General features: G+C 40.7%; 1 protein-coding gene across 3 annotated transcripts in view; it reads right to left on the bottom strand.

Annotated features, from left to right (window-relative positions):
• Window positions 1-20056, bottom strand: part of USP25 (ubiquitin specific peptidase 25) — a 165141-nt gene that overhangs the window by 116504 nt on the left and 28581 nt on the right. For all 3 annotated transcript variants that reach the window (XM_073617060.1, XM_073617061.1, XM_073617062.1), the window contains exons 2-3: window positions 12381-12458; window positions 1548-1692 (exon numbers count right to left, since the gene is read on the bottom strand). In XM_073617060.1, the coding sequence (XP_073473161.1) occupies window positions 1548-1692; window positions 12381-12458 (223 nt within the window). The remainder of the gene's footprint in view (window positions 1-1547; window positions 1693-12380; window positions 12459-20056) is intronic.

Genomic DNA, 20056 nt, shown 5'->3' with positions numbered 1-20056 from the left:
AGTTGATATGGGATCACACATCTAACGCACATAATCGGAGAGAATGTATTACTATCCTTTGAAGTACTCATGCTTAATATGACCTGAACAATACATTTTTCTGCAAAATATCTTACTCAGACACGCCATCCGGGCACAATTCGGATCCTTGAACCACTGAGTTCACGGAATCGTCTATTGAAGATCTCCTGTTTCCAGAAATTGCCAAACTGGTGACAACCTTCTACGGTCGCCTCCAAATGGTGGGAGCTTCCAGAATTCTCACCGCAAATGGCTATTGTCTATGCCTGAGCTTTCTGAAGAGGACTGGGAAGAGGCAACTGAGATATGTTTTCAAGATATCATTAGCACGGCTGACATACTGGTCCAATTTAAGTTCATACAGCGATTGCACTGTAACTTCAGCTAGGCTGGTACGAATGGTGTTCAGACAGAATATTGTATGTGCTAGATGTGATATGATTGCTGCCGATATCTTCCATAGGTTTTGGACCTGTCCCAAACTGTCAACCTTCTGGAAGGAACTGTTTGCTTTCTTTGATCACAACCTCCATCTGCCGATACCTCAAACCCCGGAGGTGGGACTCTTGGGAATACTCAATGACCATGTTCACCACACTTACGCCAGGACATTGCTACATATATTATTATTTTATGCACGTAAAACCCATCCTTATGCACTGGAAGGATGTGGGCCCTCTTTCAGCCGACGCCTTCTTCCACATTGTTCATGGGGTCCTTCCCAAGAGTAGGGCATGCTTTAAGAAGTTCACTAAAATATGGCAACCATGGCTTGATGTATCAAAGGATTTCTGGGGGGGATGTCCTATCTTCACAGCTTTCCCAGTAGACCTACTACTTATGTACTCTAATGTTGTCTGGCAGGATACAAAATGGAGAATCACGGATGTCTTTTATGAAGCATCTACTACATGGGGGGATTCTTGACCTATATTGTTTTTATGGGGTTGCATGTGTTGCAGGTTTGAATGGTTGTATGTATGTATGTAGGTATGAATGTGTGTTACTGGGGTATTTCTGTTTTAGGGACTTGTAATCTTCTTACAATGCCTGTACTATGTAGGTGCTTCGCTGAACACACCTTTCGCAATTGTACTTACAGCCACTCTTTTGTTGTCTTCTCTGTATTGCTTTTTCTATGGTATAAAATCAAAAATAAACACCTGTTATAAAAAAAAATTTCGGCGGACAGCGGTCTGTTGTCAGATTTTCGTATCGTGGGGACACAAGTCCGTCACACAAAAGTACAAACACGCATGCTCGGAATCAATCACCAAACACTACAGTAGCAGAAGGTGCCCAAAGGGTGGCGCCCAAGAGCTGAAATTCCTCGTAGTACATCACTATGTTCGTGTTTGTTGGCCGACAATTGTGTGCCATTAGTATGCAAGACAAGTTCCTGGCACACGCTCTTCGGACAAAAGTCTGACGCTCTGTTGGCCAACAGTCCGATTGTGTGTACGAGGCTTAAGTCTTAAATTATCACAAATGAGCAGGCTTAGAAATAAAATCTAATATTGACTTACTTGTGTCTGCCTGGCTGCCCACACTGATGTATCGGTCATTATTGGGGAGCGCAGTCTGATAGTACGTAGCTTCATCTGGCTGTGGGAGCTTTGCATTATTTGCTGTAAGAAATGCAACCGCTAACTCCAGATTTCCATTGCTGTCCTGAAAAATGAAATTGCATTATTGAAATAAAATTAAAATGAAGTAGACTGAGCACCTCCCACACATATTCCTATTTAAAACCTACTTCATGCCATATTTTCATTAATCCATATATATAGCGTCTCTGGGGATTCTAAGTCAAATATCTAAAATCATGTGTTTCTACAATGAGATATCTAATGCAGTGCTCATCTGTGCTGTGTGTGTGTGTGTGTGTGTGTGTGTGTGTGTGTGTGTGTGTGTGTGTGTGTGTGTGTGTGTGTGTATGATTGCCTAGATCAGCACAGATACACTATATTACCAAAAGTATTGGGTCACCTGCGTTTACATGCACATGAACTTTAATGGCATCCCAGTCTTAGTCCGTAGGGTTCAATATTGAGTATTTTGAGTTTTCCATTTTGCAGCTTTAACTCTTCTGGGAAGGCTGTCCACAAGATTTAGGAGTGTGTCTATGGGGATGTTTGACCATTCTTCCAGAAGCGCATTTGTGATGTCAGAACCGATATGGATGAGAAGGCCTGGCTCGCTGCCTCCACTCTAATTCATCCCAAAGCTGTTCTATCAGGTTGAAGTCAGGACTCTGTGCAGACCAGTCAAGTTCCTCCACTCCAAACTCACTCATCCATGTCTATATGGGCCTTGCTTTGTGCACTGGTCCAAATCATTTGGAGGAAGAATTATGGTGTGGGGTTGTTTTTCAGGGTTCTACTTTTTTATATCCTTTGTGGCTATACCAGCCTCCACTCTTCTGGGAAGGCATTTCAAAAAATTTTGGAGCATATCTGTGGGAATTTGTGTCCATTCAGCCAAAATAGCATTTATGAGGTCAGGGCTTTATATTGGATACAACCTAGCCCATAATAGGCATTCCAATTCAACCTAAAAAAAGTTGATGTCAGGGCTCTAGTAAGGCTAACTTGAGTTCATCCACACTGAAAGTGGTATTAAAGTGTAAAGTCTCGTTTTTGTTTTTTGTTTTTATAACAAACATGTTATACTTACCTGCTGTGTGTAGTGGTTTTGCACAGGGAAGCCCGGATCCTCCTCTTCTCAGGTCCCTCTTTGCTGCCCCTGGGCCCTCCCTCCTGTCGAGGGCCCCCACAGCAAGCATCTAACTATGGGAACACCTGAGCCGAGCTGCAGCTCCGTGTTCATTCAGACACGGAGCTACCATTCTGCCCCACCCCCTCTCTCTCCTGATTGTCTGACTTTGATTGACAGCCGTGGGAGACAATGGCGCCACTGCTGTGTCTCAGCCAACCAGGAGGAGAGTCCAGGATGGCCGAGGGACTTGTGGACATTGCTGGTTAGAGATGAGGCACAGGTAAGTATTAGGGGGGCTACTGCACACAGAAGGCTTCTTATCTTAACGCAAAGAATGCATTAGAGCTGCACGATGCTGGCTAAAATGAGAATCGCTATTTTTTATGCTTAGAATAAAGATTCAATTCTCTCACGATCCTCGTGGCGTAACATCATTTGTCACATTCTACAAAAAAAAAAAAAAAAAAAGGTCTAACTTTACTGTTTAGTTTTTATTATTATTATTCAATGAAGTGGATTTTTTCCAAAAAATTGCGTTTGAAAGACTGCTGCTCAAATACAGTGCGACAAAATATTGCAATAACCGCCATTTTATTCTCTAGGGCCTCTGCTAAACAAATCTATATAAATGTTTGGGGGTTCTAAGTAATTCTTTAGCAAAAAATACTGGATTTCTACTTGTAAGCAACAAGTGTCAGAAAAAGGTTTGGTCTTCAAGTGGTTAAACAGACTTCATTTAAAGACCAAAGTTCATCCCTTTAGACCCGGCTTCTGTACAGAAGTCAATGCAAGCCGCTCCAAATTTGCCCCAAAGTAGTACAGAAACGTTTTTCTAAGTCGGAGCGACTTGAGTCGCTATTAGAAAGGTTCCATTGTACAGAATGGAGCGCTACTTGTCAAGCAGCTAAGTCGCCTGACAAGTTGCCCCTGTGTGAACCGGGTCTTAATCTATAAGAGCTAAAAGATACTTTTGTTTATAGTTTATCTCCCAGCGCTGACAATGTCACATGCTTTTATTTTTTGAAAGCTGTGAGTGAATACAGAACGGCTCTGCACTGTATGAATCAAGAAAATGCTGGGTTAAGATCGCGAGGGGGGGAGTTGAATCGAGATCGCAATATTTTTAACGATTACTTGTGCAGCTCTAGAATGCATGAAGATATAAAACCTTCTGCTTTACAACTCCTTTACATCCAAAACCAAAAATGTACTATATTGCAGCTTAACGATCAGTAGATGTGGTGTCTGCATTAGTTTTGTCAGTCGGAGGGGAGTGTAGACAGTTGAGTTTAGAAGCATTTTTTTGGAAAGCAAAAAATAAAATGCGTTCAGGACGGATGTTCAGAGGCATCTTGAAACGCCAAATGCCTGTAACAGCTTGTAAACACGTGTAAACGTGGTCATTTGCGTATATAGCCACGTTTCGTTTACAGGCGTTTTTAATGGAGATACATTTTTGACTATATGAAAAAAAAAAAAACGCGGCATGAAAAAAAAAAAAAAAAAAAAAAAAAAAAAGATGTTTTTAAGCTTCAGTTACTAGCTGTCAAGTTAAAAATTCAAAAGTGTGGCGCTAAAATTTACGTGAGAAAATAAATGTATAATATTTCAAATAAAAAATACAGTGACTACAAAGCAGGTATTTCGGTATGAGCCAGAAAAATACTGCGTGAATATACAAATTAGTGAATGAAAAGGTAACACTCAATATACATGTATTGAACCGAGTGTAAAAAAACAAGTGTTTAATGTAAAGTCCAAATAAGTGAACAAACACAAGCAAAAAGTCTGTGACAATGGTGAAAAAAATTAAGATGGTAAACAGGTATCTCCTGAGCATGCAGGGGGATGGTTCCGAGCCGGCAACCTGGTGAGTAAATAAACCGTAGAGAAACCGGAAGTGCACAGAGGATTGAAATCGGTGCCAGGACCATCACCAGAAACCAAGGAGGCTTACCAGAAGATGTGGCCTGAAATGGCGTATGCCATACAGGTCAAAAAGGCTTGATGACCAACAGGTCTAGGCAAATAATCTGGCCAGATGTCATCACACAGAGAGGGAAGGGATCAGCACGGCTTCCTCAGCGATGGGTACACCATGAACCAAGTAAATAGTTTGGGTAACATGTGAGGAAAAAACACTCACATAGCGTAATAACGTAATAAAAACAGCATGTAATCTTGTAGCGGTAGTTATGAGAGGTCCACCCGACATGTTTCAACTAAAAAGTCATCATGACTTTTTAGTTGAAACATGTCGGGTGGACCTCTCATAACTACCGCTACAAGATTACATGCTGTTTTTATCTTCTGAAAATGTGAGTTTGTTTTCTCTTTATTAAGTGTTCTTGCATAGCAAGACCACTTACTGTTATCTCACATATATATTATTCTTATTATTATAGCCAAATTTACCACCCTAACTCCTCCCACAGTTTTCACACTACAGAGACAAATAATATACCGAAACGAGCGGATTGTTCCCGATTGGTGTGCTATTACTTTGTGGAACGTTTCGCCGAATGGTTCACGAAATATCGTCGTTTTTGCGGCGAAATTGGTCCCATAGGATTGAATGGCGAAATGTTCAAAACTAGAGTGGGAAGTGACAAAAGCCGACAACCCCATGATCAGCCAAAACATTATGACCACCCCATGATCAGCCAAAACATTATGACCGCCCCATGTAAAAAAAAAAATATTTTTGAAAAAAAAAAATAATTTTTGAAAAAAGTAAAAAAATAATTTTTGAAAAAAGTAAAAAAATCATTTTTGAAAAAAAAAAAATATATATTTTTGAAAAAAAAAATTATTTTTGAAAAAAAAAAATATTTTTGAAAAAAAAATTAATTTTAAAAAAAAAATTATTTTTGAAAAAAAAATTACTTTAAAAAAAATAATAATTTCGAAAAAAAAATTATTTTTGAAATAAAAAAATTCATTTTTGAAAAAAAAAATTACCTTTGAAAAAAAAAAATCATTTTTGAAGAAAAAAAAATATCATTTTTGATTAAAAAAAAAATTAATTTTTGAAAAAAAAAATTACTTTTGAAAAAAATGTTCAGCTCTTTCAGCGAATGATGGAACTTTTTTACTACTATTTATACTTTTTTAAAATATTAAGCTTTTTAACACTTTTCACAGTTACTCAAGCCACTCCACCCCACCCAGTTACTCCGCCCACTCCAGTTGTAGAGGCAAGAACACTTTCACAATTTCCCCAGAAATTGTACCTTTTCTAGTTTTAAATAAATCCAAGTTCAAACGTTATTACGCTATGTGAGTGTTTTTTCCTCACATGTTACCCAAACTATTTACTTGGTTCATGGTGTACCCATCACTGAGGAAGCCGTGCTGATCCCTTCCCTCTCTGTGTGATGACATCTGGCCAGATTATTTGCCTAGACCTGTTGGTCATCAAGCCTTTTTGACCTGTATGGCATACGCCATTTCAGGCCACATCTTCTGGTAAGCCTCCTTGGTTTCTGGTGATGGTCCTGGCACCGATTTCAATCCTCTGTGCACTTCCGGTTTCTCTGCGGTTTATTTACTCACCAGATTGCCGGCTCGGAACCATCCCCCTGCATGCTCAGGAGATACCCGTTTACCATCATCATTTTTTTCACCATTGTCACAGACTTTTTGCTTGTGTTTGTTCACTTATTTGGACTTTACATTTAACACTTGTTTTTTTACACTTGGTTCAATACATGTATATTGAGTGTTACCTTTTCATTCGCTAATTTGTATATTCACGCAGTATTTTTCTGGCTCATACCGAAATACCTGCTTTGTAGTCACTGTATTTTTTATTTGAAATATTATACATTCATTTTTTCACGTAAATTTTAGCGCCACACTTTTGAATTTTTATTGTTAGTTTGATCCTGAGTCTACGGGTGTGTTGGCTGCTGTTTGTCATTTTTAGCGCAGCGCTGTACTTAACCTCTGTATATCCATTTTTCAACTAGCTGTCAAGTTAAATCGTTCAGGAGAGGTTTTAAAAACGTCCCATGTACATTAAAGCGGAGTTCCACTCAATTTTGACGGGTGGTCTTAAATGAAAGACCACCTTCTCCACCCCTAGTTTTTAGATATTTAACATTTTTTTTTTTTTTACTTTCTCTCATACCTTTTTAGAAGTACTAAGTGTACTTCCGATCCAGCCGGGCCGTGACCGAGGACGTCACATCCTCTTCTGCGGTGAGCCCCCCGTGGTCTTCTGGGACATGTATGTGTCCCAGAAGACAAGCTTGCCATTCACAAAGCGCCACGCGACTGGCGCATGCGCAGTCAGAAACTGGCAGTGAAGCCGCAAGGGAATGGTGGCGCCTGCACCCGATCCGATGGACAAAAATCGGCCTGGGGGGGTGACAATCACGGGCTCGCTGGATAGGCAAGTGTCCTTATTAAAAGTCAGCAGCTACAATGTTTGTAGCTGCTGACTTTGAAAAAAAAAAAAAAATTTTGGCTGGAACACCACTTTAAGCCCAAGATGCACAAGCAGATTTAGATATATTTACAAACTGAAGTCAAACTCCAGCACACTGCAGTTACACATCAGTTTCTTTTCTTTTGGATAAAGGTTTTATATGATGAATAAATAAAAGCTGAATGCTATAAGCAACCCAGTGGTAAATGGTTTGTCTCAACACTAACTGATACATTTAGAGAAGAGCTTATTCTGTTAAAAAAAACAGACTTGCTGACCAAATCACCAGATGAAAAAAAAAAAAAAGAAAAACTAATACAGGCATCATATCTGAGAATTGGTCAGCTTCAAGATTATAAATGTTTGCTTTTGGGTTTAATACTGCTTTAACTTGACAGATGATGTTTTTATGGAATCGGGTTTGTGCGCAGGTACACAGTCATGCTAGAAAAAACATAGGCATTCCCCAAACTATTGTTACAGGTTAGAAATGTACAATTGCCTACAATATCTTAGTATGCTGCAGTATAAAGCTCAATAAACCCTTAAGAAAAACTTAAGAAAATTCCTAGAAAACAAAGTTTTTGGCAAAAGTGAAAGGACACTGTGCAGTGACGAAGATGGCAAAAGTGGCTGGTATAGGGCAGATGATGATAAAGCTGTCAGTGCTGGAGGACAACAAACCCAGAGGAGAGTCTGCCTGCCATAATGTGCAAATACATTATAAACACATAAGTTGGCCCCGCTGAACCGAGATTCGAACCATGTATGTATGGGTAGGCTGAATGTACCAAAGTTGATAGATCGATCAATTTGGGTACAACCGGCTTGTCTGATTTTCCATGTAATAATTGCTAGCGGCCGTTAATAGTAGCAACTGTGTTCTCCCGGCGGGAACCACTGCGCAACTACTGTGTGACGTAAAAAAGTGCACAAATACCGTATGACCTAAAAAATTGCCAATGCTAATAGAGTTCGACCCTAAAAATAATGAACAATGAAAAGGACATCCCTTCGGTACGGTTGAAACTAACTCCGGTGTAAAGCTTTTGCTGGCAGAGTCTCCAAGTAGCCGGTTTAGTGAAATCTAATCCCACCAACCTGCATCTATCAGAAACCTCAAGTGTTGAGTGGACAGACCCCAATCACACAAAATGTAATAGTTCCTGAAGAAATGAGACCTGCCTTGTTGATTACAAGTAGTCCTCCGCACAACAACCTTGTTTATAATGGGTTATGTTACACTCACAGTGCCTGCCAAACTTTCAAGGACAAACCAAAGGATTTCTGAACTGCTTATTGCTCCAAACACGTGTTTGCAGGCCTCGCATATATCAACAAATGTTCAAAAGGAAAGCTTTCTAAGATTAATAAAAATGCTTTAGACAATTTCTGCACAACACTTTTTTCATAGTATGGAGAGAAGAGCCAACGCTCAGCTCCATAAACAGAATTCTTAGAACTATTTCACACTGAGGCAGTTTTTAGGCGTTTTAGCGCTAGAAATAGCGCATGTAAAGCGCATGTAAAGCACATGAAATCTGCCTCCCATTCATTGCAATGGGTGCTTTCACAGTGGTGCGGTGAGCTTGCGCAACGTTGGAAAAAGTCCTGCAAGCAGCATCTTTGGGGGGGGGGGGGGGGGGGGGGTTGCAATGAATGGGCATCGCTTCTGAAGCGCCTGGAAAACGCTTCCGAAGCACCGTTTTTAACCCCTTTTTGGAGGTAAAAATCGCCCTGTTAGCAGCCAAAAAGCAGCATAAAAGCGCTGCTAAAACGAGCTGGGCTTTACCGCCAATGCACGGGTGGCCCCAGTGTGAAAGGGCTCTTATATAGAGGCGATCGATTCATTATGAACCAAGCCACATACAGGTGGAGGGCGATCTGTGCAGCAATCTAGGGATGGTTTTAGGTGATTATTAGAAAAGAGAACTGTAAAAGCCTTACTTTGCCTTTAACCATTTGACCCCCCCGGATGGTTTTACCCCTTCATGGCCAAAGCATTTGCTGCTATTTGGCACTGTGCTAGTTTAACTGGCAATTATTCCATCATGCAATACTGTAGACAAACGACATTTATATCATTTTATCACACATATGGAGCTTTTTTTTGGTGGTATTTGATCGCACTGGGTTTTCTTAAAAAAAAAAAAAGAAAGGATATTTTCTACTTCGTTATAAAACATATCCAATAAATTTAAAAAAAAAAAAATCTAATTTCTTCATAAATTTAGTCTAAAATATATTTTACTACATGTTCTTTAGTAAAGGAAAAAAAAAAAAAATTTAGTAATGCATTTCAGCAAAATTTTTTTTATATATATATATATATATATATATATATATATATATATATATATATATATATAAATTTTTTTTTGCTGAAATGCATTACTAAATTTTTTATATATATATATATATATATATATATATATATATATATATATATATATATATATATATATATATATATATATATATATATATATATATATTCCAGCATTGTACCGAAATTAAAAAAAGGGCAGATAATGGCTGCCAAAAACACTCATGATTTTGGTGTGCTTTTACCCTGCTTATGGTATGTCTTTTATAGGTAATGTGACTCAAAAATGCATCAAAAACGCAATACAGGTGCATTTTTGATGCGTTCTTACTGCGTTTTCAATGCATTTCAATGGTGAGGTGCGTTGTCGCAGGCCTTGCTAAAAACCGCTGATCACTGCCATTACTAGTAAAAAAAAAAAAATAATAATAATAATAATAATAATAATAATAATAATAATAATAAAAAATGGCATAAAATACATCCCCTATTTTGTATATGCTATAACCTTTCTGCAAACCAATCAATATACGCTTGCTGCGATTTTTTTTTACCAAAAACATGTAGAAGAATACATATTGGCCTAAACTGATGAAGAATTTAGGTTTTTTTTTTGGATATTATAGCAAAAAAAAAATTTTTTTTTTTCCAAAATTGTCGTTTTTTTTTGTTTATAGCACAAAAAATAAAAACCGCAGACGTGATCAAATACCACCAAAAGAAAGCTCTATTTGTGGGGGATAAAAAAAAAAAAAAAAAGGACGTCAATTTTGTTTGGGTACATCGTCTCAAGACCACACAATTGTCAGTCTAAGTGATGCAGTGCCGTATCGCAAAAAATGGGCTGGTCATTAAGGGGGCAAATTCTTCCGGTCCTTAAGTGGTTTGTGTGAAAGTTAGGTCTACAAATGATGGTATTTATACTGGAACTTAAGCAGTTATGACACCATACTGGTAATGATGGCGATTAGTGACTTCTAGTTGGACTGTGATAGTGTGGCAGGCAATCTGGTGCTAACAGACCCTGGCTGGGAGGTACCAACTGACACAGACATCAACAGTGACCCCAAACACGGTGATCAGGTATAAAACTATACACTGTATTAATGGAAATTGGCTGGAAATGGACGTTTAGGAGCAGTTGGGCATTTTTTCCAGCTGCCCCTGAACTCCCCTCTATGTTATCTTATCAGTACATGTACACAGGGTCGTTTATAGTCCTTTCTAGGCAGTTGAGTTTAGAAGCATTTGGAAGCAAAAAATGCATTTAGGACGTATGTTCAGAGGCATTTGAAATGCCAAATGCCTGTATCAGCTTGTAAATGCGGTAACTCACGTTTACCCGCGTAATGTTTACAGGCATTTTTAATGAAGATATATTTTTGACTTTTTTTTTTTTTAACGCTCCTAAATGTAAATGCAGCTAAACGCGTCAAAACTATGTTTTTAAAGGTTATTTACTATCTGTCAAGTTAAATCGTTTAGGGGAGGTTGTAAAACGTCCCATGTACATGAAGCCTAATACGTGTTGCTTTTACTAACACATCTGGCTGTTTTTTTCTCCCTGCTGTACAGGGAGAAGAAACAGTGAGATTGCTGATCTGTGTACAGAGTCCTATGTGTTTGTAACATGTGTGCCCCTAACCTGGAACAGGTCGGATCACGTACAAGTATGTAATCCAGCCTGCCCATCCCCCAGTAAATGTACTGTGAGTGGTCGGGAACTGGTTAAAGTGGAACTCTTATCCTAATGTACCTCCTGCCTTACCTTTTTCCCCTAGACTTGTAGCAAGTTCTCTCCTGTATTGAACCAGTTATTCTGGTGATGGGTGGAGCTGCTTTATGACACACGTGTCACTTTCTGTCCATTGACATATTTAATTGGTCCTCAATAAAGCATTTTTTACTTTTACATGCTCATTTGTGGTCACATTATACCTTCTTTAGTAGGGGTCCTTTCCCCTACAGTGTGTGCTTTGCCATGTATCCTAGGTATGCTGAGCCACACTGATTGGTGCTTAAATGGAATTTAATTCCTCTATTTCGGTGTCATCGAAGTTGAGGATACCCCTTTTCTGGAACCTACAAGCCTAAGGTTTCATAGAAATGCTGCATCAATGGCCATTCTCTCCATTTCTGGAAAAGTATCTATACTTTTACACATAGTAAATTAGCAGGGAGCTATACTGCATAACTCAAGTAACAATGTTATGCGTTAACCACTTCGTAATCAGGCCGATTCTGACAGTTCGCTCCTACATGTAAAAAATCTACTTTTTTTGCTTTAAAAAAAAAAAAAAACTTAGAACCCCCAAACATTATATATATAATTTTTAGCAGAGGCCCTATAGAAGAAAATGATGGGTGTTGCAATTTATGTCACACCATATTTTTTGCGCAGCGTTTTTTTCAGACGCAATTTTTTTTGGAAAAAATAGAAAAATAAAAACTAAAAAACAAAAACGCTTTAATGAAATTTAAAAAAAATTGTGTAGCAGTGTTGATCAGTCTTTAATAAGGCAGAGAAGGGTGCTGATTTTATGACACTGTTCCCTGCAGTACTAAACCATGAGCCCAAGCAGATGTGGTGAAACACCCCCAGAGGGCATTTTTTTGATAGCCTGGACTAAAAGGAAATTGATCAAATGATGCTGGCAGTCAGAAGCCCGGAAGACAGCCAAAGCTGGACCTCAAATAGGAGGGTCTGCAGGGGACAGCGCTGAAGTGGTGCTGAGGTATATTAGCAAAAGTGTTGAGCTGCATTAAAGAAGAAACAAAACAATTCCACTACACAAATGGAGAGATTCATGGAATTTAATTAAACACAGCATTATAACAGTTCGGTTATGTAATAAAAATAAATGTAAATGTTATGGAACTTACTTTTAATGCTTGCTGAAGTACCTGCAGGTCATTAATGCCAGTGATCTCCCGTAGCTGATTTATGAAGGTCTGCTGGTGCTGAAAGACAAAAACAGAAGGCATGTCAGCAGGGGGCCTCACTGTAAAAAGCATCCAAAACATGATTCATAGCAATCCATAATTTGTAGAAATCTGTCAATGTAATCGGCTTAACACAGAAAAAAAAAAAAAAAGAAGTCGCTTGTTAGCCATATTTGTTGTGCTTCCTGATTAGCAATACTCACGGTGTGTGATTTTAAGGGGTATCCGCTTGTGTACCCAAAAAAAAGTGCAAGGTGTACTAGGTCTGGCAGTTCTACAGAGCCAGGAAAAGTGCAGGGATGGTGTGCTGGGTCTTGTAGTTCTATATAAACATGGAATTCAGAAGTGGAGTTCTTAGCTCTGTAGTGTACAGAAACAGCCCGATTCCTGGCATCAAGTGCTAGGACTTGTGCCAGGAGAATTGTGGGTATGGTGTGCTAAAGCCGATCATAGACGGCTCAAATTTTGTCCCACCCTATAACAGCTTCAACTCTTCTGAGAAGGCTGTCCACAAGGTTTAGGAGTGCGTTTATGGGAAGATTTTACTATTTCTTCCAGAAGTGCATTTTTGAGGTCAGGCACTGATGAGGACCAGAAAACCTGGCTCGCAATCTCCGCTCTAATTCACCCCAGAGGTGTTCTGTCAAGTGGAGGTCAGAACTCTGTGCAGGCCAGTCAAGTTCCTCCACCCCAAACTCACTCATCCATGTCTTTATGGACCTTGCTTTGTGCACTGGTGCGCAGTCATGTTGGAACAGGAAGAGGCCATCCCCAAACTGTTCCCACAAAGTTGGAACATGAAATTGTCCAAAATGTCTATTCCTTTGATTGAAACCAATGACGGGGCACCATTCCTTCCAGTACCGGGTACCACTATACCTTCCAGTGACGGGGCACTATACCTTCCAGTACCAGGTACCACACCTTCCAGGGACGGGGCACTATACCTTCCAGGGACGGGGCACTATACCTTCCAGGGACGGGGCACTATACCTTCCAGGGACGGGGCACTATACCTTCCAGGGACGGGGCACTATACCTTCCAGGGACACCAGGGACGGGGCACTATTCCTTCCACTGACACCAGTGACGGGGCACTATTCCTTTCACTGACGCCAGTGACGGGGCACTATTCCTTCCACTGACGCCAGTGACGGGGCACTATTCCTTCCACTGACGCCAGTGACGGGGCACTATTCCTTCCACTGACACCAGTGACGGGGCACTATTCCTTCCACTGACACCAGTGACGGGGCACTATTCCTTCCACTGACACCAGTGACGGGGCACTATTCCTTCCATTGACGCCAGTGACGGGGCACTATTCCTTCCACTGACGCCAGTGACGGGGCACTATTCCTTCCCCTGACGCCAGTGACGGGGCACTATTCCTTCCACTGACACCAGTGACGGGGCACTATTCCTCCTCCTACTGACCACAAAGTCTGAGACATTTTCTACTCTCACTGATACTGGGGCATTTTCTGCTCTCACTGGCCACTGTTCTGCCCTCCTAATAGCTGAGGGACAGTAAACTAGTTCTTTGTTTATAAAAGTTTGGAGACCTCTGCTCTATACAGTACAATGAGTGAACATTGTCAGCCTAGGACAGGAAGCAGTACCTGTGCGCAACGCAATGTAGCATGGAATGTAGAGTAGAGCTCTCCTAAAGCAAAACAAAAACATTCATTTTCAGCTTTACTATTCCACTACATTAAATATGAATCACACCTCTGTGATAACCAGTTAATCAGCAGACGTTGGCCTCATTCACACAGCAATTCACCTCCCACAACAGTCTTTTTCTGTAGCAGATACAGCCAGGTGTTTACGTTCATCTGCAGTTGGGAGGCTCCATAGGTGTCTCCTTGTAATCACATACAGAGCGATTACCTGCGTTAGGTAGGGCTGTTCAGCCTAGTGTCCCCAGCCGCATGTAATTGCCACATGGACAGTATCAGCTTGTCACCTATTTGTATAGGTTTAGTAGCTGCAGCTTCTCTGGCTGTACCATCTGGAGAAATGCGCTGACCTGGTTGATGCACGGCCCTTGACAGCTGCATGAATTAGCCCTTTGCTGGGTAAATATTTATGGAAAAATTAACACAAAAACTTTAAATTTACACATTTTTCACTATTTCTTCCTAATAAAGGCTAAGAAATAGAAATATATTTATCCTTATCTGTTATAATAAAGCCCTATCTGTTCTAAGAAAAACAATATACACCAATCAGCCACAACTATATGACCAACTTTATGACCACCCATCTAATATCGAGTAGGTTGCATTCTCCCACAAAACAGCCCTATGAAGGCATGCGCCCCACCAGATCTGTAAAGGTATGCCATGCTAGGTATGCTATGGTAAGTTCCTTAAGTTGCGAGGTATGGCCTCCATGACTTGGCTTTGTTTTTCCAGCACATCCTACAGATGTTTGATTGGCAAGAGATCTGGAGAGCTTTGAGTCAACACCACAAACTTGTGTTCCTCAAACTATTCTGCAACCATTTCTGCAGCGTTGCAGGATTCATTATCCTGCTGAAAGAAGCCACTGCCATCAGGGATTACTGTTTCCACGAAGGGGTGTACTTGGTCACCACCAATGTTTAGGTAGGTGGTTTGTGTCAAGTAACATCCACATGAATGGCAGGAGCCAAGGTTTCCAACAGAACATTTCCCAATACATCACACAGCCTCTGCCAGCTTGCCTTCTTCTCATAATGCATCCTGCTGCCATCTCTTCCCCACACACGCACCCAGCCATCCACATGATGCAACAGAAAATGTGATTGATCAGACCATGCCACCTTCTTCCATTGCTCCATGGTCCAGTTCTGATGTTCACGTGCCCATTGTAAGACATTTTGGCTGTGGACACGGGTCAGCATGGACACCCTGACTAGTCTACGACTACGCAGCCCCATACACAACAACTGCAATGCCCATTTCTTCTGTTTTCAACACATCAACTTCAGAGACAACATGTTTACATGGTGCCTAATAAATCCTGCAACTTATATATGCCATTGTACCAAGATAATCAATGGTACTCACTTTACCTGCCAGTTGCCATAAAATTAAGGCTGATCGGAAGCTGAACTCCGGAGGAAAGAAAAATCCTCTCTTGCAGTGGGGCTGCCCCCACCTGCAAGATGTAAATATTATATATTAGACCTAGGGGAACTGGAAAAGGCACTTTTACTTACCTGATCCTCTACCCCCAAAAGGCTTCCTCCAAGCTGTGAAACCGGCCCCTGCAGCCTCTTCCCCTTATGCTCTGGTGGTTGCAGGTCCTCTGACACCATCAAGTACAATGTAGAGCCCAAGGACCTACACTGGATGTGAAGACGCTGAGGAACAGTCCACCACTTGAGCATAGTGGAGTAGAGGGGAGTGCCACCTGCTGGGGGAGCAGAGGATCAGGTAAGTAAGGCCCCATGCATACCAGCGTTTTTTTTAACCAGTTGCTTACTGGGCACTTTTACCCTCTTCCTGTCCCAGCCAATTTTCAGCTTTCAGCGCTGTCACACTTTGACAATTGAGCAGTCATGCAACACTGTACCCATATGAAATGGTTATAATATTTTGCGACAGATAGAGCTTTCTTTTGGTGGTATTCAATTACCACTGGGTTTTTTATTTCTAGTTAAATGAAAAAAAAAAACAAAACTAAAACTTTTTTTGTTTCATTTATAAAAGTTTGTAAATAATTTTTCTCCTTCACTGATGGGGCTGCACTGATAGGCGGCACTACAGGCAGCACTGATTGACACTTTTGGGGCTGCACTGATAATCAGGACACTGATGATCTGTGCCCTGATTAGGAGTGTAGATGTCCACTGTGTAAATTGCCGCTTACCGGCTCAACTCTTCTCAAACACTGTCAGCGTGAGAGGAATGCCGATAACCGTCAAATCCTGTTTACAATGTGATTGGACATAAAGAGCCTCTGTGATTGACTCTTTACCCCGATCTGTGATCAGTTGTGTTTGAAGAACACAGAGATTACAGATCACTACCGATGCATGCTACAGGGGGTGGGTGGGAAACGCGATCACATCAAAAGACGCCCTTCCAGAAATGTGCGACCTCGCTGCAGCGGTCATTCGGCTATAGCGCAGTCTGAAAATGGTTAAGCTCCTAGAAGCTTTTATAAGCAAATAGTGTTATCCTGTGTCCATGCACACTATTTTATGCCAGAAGTGCTTTTCAAGCTTCCACCTTTAGGAGCAGAGTATTTGGGAGCACTTTCCTGGCAGAAAGACAGAGACAAACACAGAAACCGACAGGGAGAGAGGAGAGCAGTGGGATGACAGAGGCACATACACTGACCACGATAATCAGGGATCAGCAGCCATGATTACCGTGGTCAGCACGCAGAGGGGGACACGGGAACAGTCAGGATCAACCAGGTTTTTTTACAGCTTAAAAAGGGGCATATTAGACAGCATAGGCACTGTGCTGTTTAATCTGTCATAAGAGAAAAGAAGCTCCCTCTTTTTTATTTACCTTCTTTAGGGTTACAACCACTTTAAACTGCTTTTTGCAGATCTAAAGAACAGAAGCACATAACCCTCGCAGTGCAGAAACAGCCCCCACTCCAAGTCAGCCTGTTTTCCGTTCCCCAGAGAGGCTTTCAGTTTCCAAACACCTCTGTATCCGATACACACATCTGTCAGACCATAAGGAGGAAACAGTTAACCACATCACATGACTCATTTTTTTAAATTGCGGCCAAAATAAAAATCAGCTGGTAACCATGCTTTGTTAAAACATGCTCACTCAGGTAGAATAGGAACTGTAAACAAGTCTTGATCAGATGAGTAATCACACAGCCTGCAAACCCAATAACATGTTATATAAAGAGCTGAAGGATGAATGAGTCAGTTCATTGGAGGGTTATACGATCTCCACAACACAGTCCACAGCGAACCACAAATCATACAATTGGCCTATCACAGAACACAGTGCAAACATAGAGCAAAAGATGAATTCTGGGCCAACTCAATATTGAACCCTGTGGACGTGTAAAGGCAGTGTCCCAATACTTTTGGCAATATATAGTGTATGTAAAGACTTTGCACTCATTCAGCCCTGGGCTAAAGAATCAATGGGTCCCCCCACCCATGCTGACGAATCACCCACAACTTAAATCTTGACAAATTCAGCAGGAATGATATGAAAATGGGGCGGCGTATGGCCAGCTGTACAATGGGTTGGTACAAGAGTCATTTTTAAAAACAAATACTGAAGTTGTTCAACTTGTACTAGACAGATTTTTTTTACGGTGCCCAAGGTCCTAACTTCTTGGACTTATGAAAAGCTGTGTACAAACTGCTCAACTGAAGGAACAGTCCATGCCAACAGCTGTTGGCTACTATATCACAAGAAGTCCCTGGGAGCTTTTCATGATGAGGATTCTAGCTTGTGAAGGAAACTGCAACTCCATTGCACAGATTAAAATACAAGTCAGCTTTAGAAAACAGCATATATTTGACGATGAAAAGACTGCTAACCATCTCCAAGCTTCTTCAATTGGAAACCTTGAAGGTTAGATGGAAAAAGAAAGAAAAAAGAAAAAAAGAAGAAAAAAGAAAAAAAAAAAAAAGAAGAAAGAGGGAGGAGGAGGGAGGAGGACCATGGATTCAAGATTTTAACAATTTATTTAAAGGGTTAGACCACACAGCTAGTGTAGAAAATTGTTCATCTGGTCAAAACAAACTTCCACCCCAAAAAAAAAAAAAAAAAATTAGTGCTTAAAAAAAAAATAAAAAAAAAACATTTGGAGAAATGTTTTTTTTAACTCACCTCTAAATGCCTGTTGCTAGGGGGTCCCTCGTAGTCTGCCTCCTTGGGTGCCTGGGCTCCTGACATCACTTCCCTCAGCGCAGGAAGGGAGATCGCCTCTCCACCCTCCCTCTTGTCAATCATCTGGGACACGTGAGCGGGGCCAGTGATGGCTCGCGCATGCCCAGTGGGTGCCCGACTGTGAAGCCACAGCCGGGCGCTCACAGTTAAAATGCCAGCGCTGCAGAGCGGAGGGACGAGCGGGGCTTCGATCCCCCGCATCACTGGATGCTGGGACAGGTAAGTGTCCGATTAAAAGTCAGCAGCTGCAGTATTTGTAGCTGCTGACTTTTAATTTTTTTTTAAATGGGAATCCCGCTTTAAAAGATAAATCAATCCTGAAATTCAGCTTTAAACACTCAAGCTGTTTATATATATTATCAACCCCAGAGGGTCCGTGATCAAACCTCCAAAAGGTGAACTTTCTCTTTAACTAGTTGCAGACTTTGAGTGTGCTACACATGTCCAAAAAAAGGTCATCCCTGTGCACAGGGTGTGCGTAGCACGTCCAGTCCTTCTGCCCTACTCTCCCTTCCCAGTACACAGCACTTTGGCTGTGATAAACCACTTGACTTCCAGAAGGTTTTACCCCCTTCATGACCACACCATTGTTTGCTATTCAGAACTGCGCTACTTAAACTGACGCGCGGTCATACAACACTTTACATAAATTAAATTTATATCCTTTTTTTACACAAATAGAGCTTTCTTTTGTAGTTATTTGATCACCACTGTTTTTTTTCTATTATCATTATATGAACGAATAAAGACCAATAATTAAAAAAAAAAAAATTATATATATATATATATATATCTTCTACTTCGCTAGGCTCGATTCACATCTATGCATGTTGCTTTTGAGCATTCCTGCAGTACTTTTTGCTGTGCTTTCTGCGTTTTTTTTTTTTTTTTTTGTTTTTTTTCCTCCCGCCACCAGTTACCCGCTAAAAACAAAAAAAGTCTGTGTTGTCCTGATGCTTTCTTCCTCCGTTGTGACGTCCCACGCTGTCTGACATCTCTTATGTAGCTATGGGGCGTGGCCATCTGATGACATCACACCAAGAGCCCGCCCCTTTGTGAGGGCGTGCAGTCCTTTTTTTTTTTTTTTTTTTTTTTTTTACATTCAGCTGTCAGCAGGGAAGCCCACTGATGACTTATCGATTGCTAAGGATGCAGCGGCCGGATTCCCGACCTGCTCCTTAGCAACCAGCTATATTCAGTGAATGTAAAAATTAAAAAAAAAACCCAAAAAACAAATCGTGGCATTATTGCAGTAAAAATGCAGTACTTGTGTGTTGGATGCGGGTCCATTGAAGTCTATTACACGCAAAACGCTGCATTTTGCAGGAAAAAAGTCCCCGCCCCTTTCCAAAAGCGTAGAGGCACAAAAATGCATTCATGTGAACGTGTTCCATAGGAACCCATGTTAAAAAAAAAAACAAAAAACCTGCATTTCTGCAAAATGCATCAAAAAACGCATCAGTGTGAGTCAAGCCTTCTAAAACATATCCAGTAAAAATCTAATTTCTTCATAAATTTAGGCCAAAATATATTCTGCTACAGGTTTTCGGTTAAAAAAAAATTCCCAATACAGTAAGTGTATTTTTTTTAGTTTCTATAAAAGTTATAGCATCTACAAACTATGGCATGTATACTAGAATTTTTTGCAGCTATTGAGCAGATCTGACTTCCTGACCACCTATCACATTTATTGTGCGACTGTGATAGTGTGGCGGGCAATCAGGGATGGGCGCTAACTGACAAAGT

This window comes from Aquarana catesbeiana, linkage group LG02, assembly GCF_042186555.1.
Source record: "Aquarana catesbeiana isolate 2022-GZ linkage group LG02, ASM4218655v1, whole genome shotgun sequence".
Taxonomy (NCBI): domain Eukaryota; kingdom Metazoa; phylum Chordata; class Amphibia; order Anura; family Ranidae; genus Aquarana; species Aquarana catesbeiana.
Note: the sequence above shows the minus strand (reverse complement) of the source record. Positions and strands in the feature narration are given on the sequence as shown.